This window comes from Rhinolophus hipposideros (assembly GCF_964194185.1).
Source record: "Rhinolophus hipposideros genome assembly, chromosome: 1".
NCBI classification, from domain to species: domain Eukaryota; kingdom Metazoa; phylum Chordata; class Mammalia; order Chiroptera; family Rhinolophidae; genus Rhinolophus; species Rhinolophus hipposideros.
The window spans coordinates 3,458,071-3,464,070 of NC_138047.1; the positions used below are offsets into that span (position 1 = coordinate 3,458,071).

The 6,000-nt window shown below is 46.8% G+C and overlaps 1 protein-coding gene across 1 annotated transcript in view; it reads left to right on the forward strand.

Annotated features, from left to right (window-relative positions):
* The window catches only part of LARP4B (La ribonucleoprotein 4B), a 71,441-nt gene extending 67,560 nt beyond the window's left edge, over positions 1-3,881 (forward strand). Inside the window, exon 18 of the mRNA XM_081055156.1 lies at positions 651-3,881. Coding sequence (XP_080911282.1) covers positions 651-908 — 258 coding nt within the window. The 3' untranslated portion in view covers positions 909-3,881. The remainder of the gene's footprint in view (positions 1-650) is intronic.
* Positions 3,882-6,000: the final 2,119 nt, after the last annotated feature.

Sequence of the window (6,000 nt, forward strand, 5' to 3'; positions counted from 1 at the left end):
TTGTTTAAATTCGGAGTTAAACCCTTACTGTCCACCAGGTCGAATTCTTAAAGAAAAATTATTTAAGTTACCGAATGGTTCATGGAGCTGAAATAGTTTTAAATGTTCCCTTCTGTCACTTAGCCATCATAACTCCAGTTACCTGAAAACCCTGTTAATTTGTTTTCAGAGTTTTTAATTCTGTCTTCCTTCTCTGAACCCATACCACCAGCCCTCTGTAGTTTGCAATGAGTGAAAAGTTTCTGAAAGGCATTTTCAAGTTGGTTCATCAGCGATGGCTGGGCCCTGCCGCGAGCCGTGTTGCTCCCGGCTGCCTCCTGGGGCCCCAGCCTCCTCAGGCATCCCCAGGGCCTCCACAGTGTTCGGACACGTCAAGTTTCGAGGAGTTCGGTCAGCACTCCACATACCAGTTCCTCTCCTGGTCTTACTTCTGTTTACAAGATCTTTTTAGAGTTTCTTGGGAGGGAAGTTATGCTGCAGGGGAAACTGCACTGTTGAAATTTATGAAGTATTTAAAAATGCTTCTGAATGTGGAACTTTGGTTGTAGCTGGAAATGTGTGTTACCTTTACTGTATGACAGCGGTATTTTCATCCATTGCCGCTGGGACATCATGTTTTGCCTGTAATCCCAGAACTGTGTCTTTTCCAGGAACTGCGAAAACCCAGCTATGCGGAGATTTGCCAGAGGACCAGTAGAGAACCTCCATCCTCCCCATTGCAGCCCCCGAAAGAACAAAAGCCAAACGCTGTCGGTTGTGGGAAGGGAGAAAAGCAGCTCTCTGAGAAAGAGCCCCCTGCCACCAAGGCCAGCCCGGGGCCACCCAGAGACCAGAGGAGGCTGCCGGGCCCGTCTGTAGGGAAGCGTCCACACAGAGAACAGAGCACGCCACCCAGGTCCCCGCAGTAAGCGGCCAGGTCTGGGGCTGCGAGGAGCTGAGGTCACCACAGCTGAGCACCGTCCCCCTCGGCGCCGAGAATGAGCCGCTGGTTAGGAGCTTGCAGTGTAGACGAGGCTCTGAGATGCCTGCAAGTCACTTCTATGAGTCGGATTCCCCCCCCCCTTGGAAAAAAAATCTATTTTTCAGGATTTAATTAATATAAACCTTATTTTAGGTTGGTGCTTAACTGGAGGTGATGCATAAGTCTGATTTTTTTTCAGGATAGAAAATGCATTTATCCTAACAAATTGATATTTTTTATTATGCCTCCATGTGGTTATGAATGCAAGCTATAAATAGTGAGTTTTTCTAAATTAAGTGGAACTGTGCTACTTCATTTTTTAAAATACCTGGTTAGCAAGTGCATATCTCTAACGATGTGCAGCCTGATGGCGAGGCCGAGGACTGTGGGATGAGGGCACGAGGTGATATTGTGGGGTGCAGCCTGGAGAGGGGACAGCCAGATCAGGTGCACCCTGGCCCCGAGTGTGACTGTCATTCAGAATCAGGTGATGGTAGCTTTTTATAAAGAGTGCAACTGCCTTTGATCTACTGGTCAGAGAGCTCCACGAGAGCCCGAAACCTTGTTTTGATGCACTGCAAGCGAGTAACCAGCTCCTCACTCCTTTCTCAAGTGGCTATTGTGTAAGATAAATTCAAAGCACATTGTGAATAGAACTTAAATGAGAACATAAACTGTGTCGTCCACTGACATGTGACCCCAAAATTGTACCCTGGTGTTGTCTTGCTCCGCGAGCTGGCGGGAGGGCTGGGGGCCCGCCCCCCTCCTGCATCTCCCCTGTGTTAGCCGGCTCCCCTGGGCACCTTCCCGAACCTCTGCGCCCTGCGTCGGCAGTGGAGTGGTGCAGACATCCCCTGACTGTGGGAGAATGATTTGGGTGCCCGGTAGTGGGGGAGATGAGAATTCCCGCTCCGGACCTCCAAGGTCAGGGTCTCGGCGGCCCCTCCTGGAAGTGCTGCACTCTGAACACGCCTGCTCTAAAGCTAGCGGTTTGTGATAAAGGTAAATATAAATTATTTTCTTTTAAAATGCCTAAATTTCTCCTTTGAGTGTAATAAGCAGCAGCCACTAAAATAAGGATATTTCATGCTACATGTAACCATACAGTTTATTCCACAAAATGTTATTTAACAAGACTGAGGGTTTTTTTAAAAAAATTATTTCCATCCAATATTTAAAGACTTGAATTTTATTTAAACTTGAAAATGACTTTGCCTTAACTTTTGTATAAGACAGCGTAGAGCTCTGGAGACCGGCCCTGGGTTGGCGTGAGTGGGTCACAGTTCCTCGGCGGGCACCCGAGAACTAGCGGCGTGCTTGCAGTACAGCTGACGATCTCACACAGCTGACCTTTTCTCAGCTTGTTGGAAATCCTGGGATGCAGATGGTCCATGCTGTTAAATGTGTGCACTTGGGAGAGTGTGCTTCGCCTGTACAGTTGTAAATACTGAGAACATATTAAAGGTACCCTAAAGAGAAAATCTGATACAAAATATCGATATATTATAAATGTTGCTATTGACCTGAATGTAGATAAACTAAATGTTGTGGTTTGAGTATCATTTTAATTTGTTGGGGTTTTTTTCCCTCTTAAACTGGTGTGTTGAACTGATTCTGCCTCTTTGCTGCTGCAAAAGGGGAACAGACAGTCTCATGAAAGCCTCTGATGTGTTCACGCTCTTCCTTCAAGTATGTAAATATGTGCTAATCAGAGCTGGTGTGAGGGGTGCGGAGTATAGCTGAAGGCAGGAATTGGCAGGATCCTCAGGGGAAGTGAGAAATAAGCTACTACTGAAAGTCACCCTGCGGGGAGGGCTCAGCCCAGCGCAGCCAAGTGCTCACCTCCAAGTGCACACAGCGCCACGGTCCGTCCGCAGAAGCCTGCGAGGGAGACAGCCGGCAAAAGGAAGAAACAATCACCTCTCCCACCCAAACTAGTGAGCACTGTAAAGAGTGGGAGAGACATGCTCTGAGCCTAGGAACTCCTTAGGGCCGCAACGTTTGCTGGTGGGGGGAGTGGATGTTGTCGCCTCTGTCATCCCAGGTCACTGAAGGACAAAGCTCTTTCCCTTAGGCGGGGGCGTGCTGGGCAGCTAGAGCTCCCGCTGACCAGCTTGTTCCCTGAGGGCTCCTGCAGCCCCAGCCTAGCATTCAGAACCTTGCCCTGGCGTGAGTCTTACAGTATCCTTTTTAATTAAGCAAAGGGGATATGCCAAATAGCTGTCTAATGTCCAAAAAACCACCTTTCTGATACTACTCTGAGGTTTCCATTCACAGACAAGAATGGGGGTTGGCACAATAGGAAGCTGTGACACAGATGGCAGCTCTGTCACACGCAGCAGTAGTATGTGGCTTTTGTACATTTTTTAAAATGTCACTCTTTCCTTTCCCCCAGCAGTCCTTCGAGGTGTAGAATCAGATACAGCAGTCACAAATGCCATTTTAACTTGTACAACTGTGTGACGATGCTTACCGTTTGGAAATGTAGGAATCTGGCCCCGTTTCTCCAGACATGAGGTGCAGGTAGCGTAGTTACTTTTTAAGACTTAGTGTCATGATGTTTGTGATCAGGCCCTCCTGTAGTCGCATTGATGCGACTACAGCAGCAATGGTTTGTCACCAGCTGTAGTCGTTTGTCCTGAGGCCGGCAGTTGAGGAAGGTGTGAGCCGTGGGCTGGGTCCCAGAGCAGCAGACAATCGGAGACCGAGGGAGAGCCGGCAGCTGCCAGTTCACAGCGCGGGGTGTGGCGTGCACGCTTTCTTGAGGGCTGTTGTTTCTGTTCTGTTTTGTTCATTAAGACTGGAATCAAGCTTATGTGTAAACTATTGGTAATTTAAGTTTCCTTTTGTGTCATTCAGTGTAAAACTGTCTAATTTGAAAAAAATGTAGGTTATGAAAAATAAAGATTTAGGCACTGTTCAGTTTTTCTTTTGATTTTTTTAAATTAAAGTTTTCTTCAAGAATGCATCTTTTTAAAAAACAATTTTTTGCTCCTGTCGTGTACATGAGAATGAAATCCGTGTCTCCTCCAACCTGTGTGTCGGTCACGAGGCTTCTCGGGGCCTGTGTGTCTTGTCCGTAGTGTGAGGGTTCTCCCTGGTCAGCTTGATATTTATGTCCTCAGAGCAGCAGGAACAGCAGTGCGTACTCCTGACGGAGCCAGCCGTCGGTACACCCGAGTTACCACAGAGGTCTCCACCCCTGCGTCAGCTTCTCGTCTCTTGTGTTAAAGGGCCACGTCTCAGGAGATGTCTCCATAAAGTCGCTCACAGTTGGTATTGGGGACCTGTGAATTTCAGACCAGAGGTGAGCCTCAAAACCCAAGTCATTGACTTATCCCTGAATAATGGTGACACGAGCAGTAGTAACAGGCTGGACGTGGATGACGCTTCTTACTAATGTTACTGATTTAGTGGACAGATGGTCCAGTTAGTTGTGAGTTGACTGGTTTTCTATGAATTGCCTGTTCATATCCTTTTCTCATTTCTCTACAAAGTTATCGTTTTCTTACTGTATTCTTTATCTGTTCCGGCTATTCTTTGTCTGTTATATATGTTACAAATATTTTCTCTCAGTCTCTACCAGTTACCCTAACTTTATTTTAGAGTATCTTACAGTTTTTAGTTATTATGTAGTTAAATTTGTCAGTCTTCTCTTTTCTGGTTTGAGTGTCTTGGTCTTGTGTTTGAAGTCTTTCCCTACTCCAGAGTCATAAAGATAATCTTTCATGTGTATATGTCGTCAGTCCATCTGGAATTGCTTGATGTGTATGTGCGCCGATGGTCTGAAGTAAGAGCACGACTTTACTTTTTGTCATATAGAAAGTTCCTTTTTCCCATGTCTCGTGCTAATTAGTTCCTTGTTTCCCCTGATGTGTGATGTGCCGTTCTTGTGACTCAGCACTGCCATGTACAGTGCATCTCCATGTACGCTCTCGTGCTGTCCTGTCTACGGCTCTGTTTCCTTGCTGACACCGGAAGTGCCACACACCCAGCATTTGCAGACTTGCCAGTGATGATTAAATGTGCTCCATGAAGGCAGACTTAGTTAAGTCCATCTGGATCACCATTGTGTCCTGTGACATAGTAGCTGCTCAATAAATATTTGTTAAGTTAATGGAATATTTATTGAGCATGTATGCTCCACGTGCAGTGCTGGCCTAGGAGATTTGGGGACAAATAGGGGGATGTGTTCATTGCTATTCCACATAACCACCCCCAAAGTCACTGGTTTAAAATGATAGTCATACGTGGGCATTGGCTGGTGTACCGTGTTTCCCCGAAAATAAGACGTAGCTGGACCATCAGCTCTAATGCATCTTTTGGAGCAAAAATTAATATAAGACCTAGTATTTATATTATACTATTGTTATGTATGTTATGTTATATTATACCCGACCTTACATTATAGTAAAATAAGACCGGGTCTTATATTAATTTTTGCTTCAAAAGACGCATTAGAGTTGATGGTCCAGCTACGTCTTATTTTTGGGGAAACACGGTAGGCTCAACGTGGATGCACTTGTGTGCGTCCACTGGTCGGGCCTGTTTGGGGGCGGTGCACAGCTTGTCACCATATGCTTTCTGTCTTTGGGCCAGCGGCCGGCCAAGACATCCCTTCCTTTCTGTCTGCGCACTCCTCCAGGGCAGTCTCCTGCAGTTCCCTGACCAGTCCTCTTCAAAATGCAAGTTAATTCCACAGCCCCTCGGGTCAGCAACAACAAAACGTATGTCACTGAAGGGGAACCTCAACATGTCCCCAGGCATCCATGCTGCCACCTTAGGGTCAGTTTCGTCTTCAGACGGAGCAGGGTGCTGCATGTAGCCATGCTAAATAACATCCAGCGAGAGGAGGGGATTTCTGTGTGGCAGTTAGGATTATGCCAAGCCACCAGTAAATTCACATCTCATGGTTAGAGTGGGACCCATGTCTATTCTGGAACCAGTGACAGCCTTCTGGACTGGTTAGGTCTGAGATAGGGCCAGGGAGGCGTGGGCACTGGACACATTGGGACTTGGTTAGGAAGAGGGCGGTGACC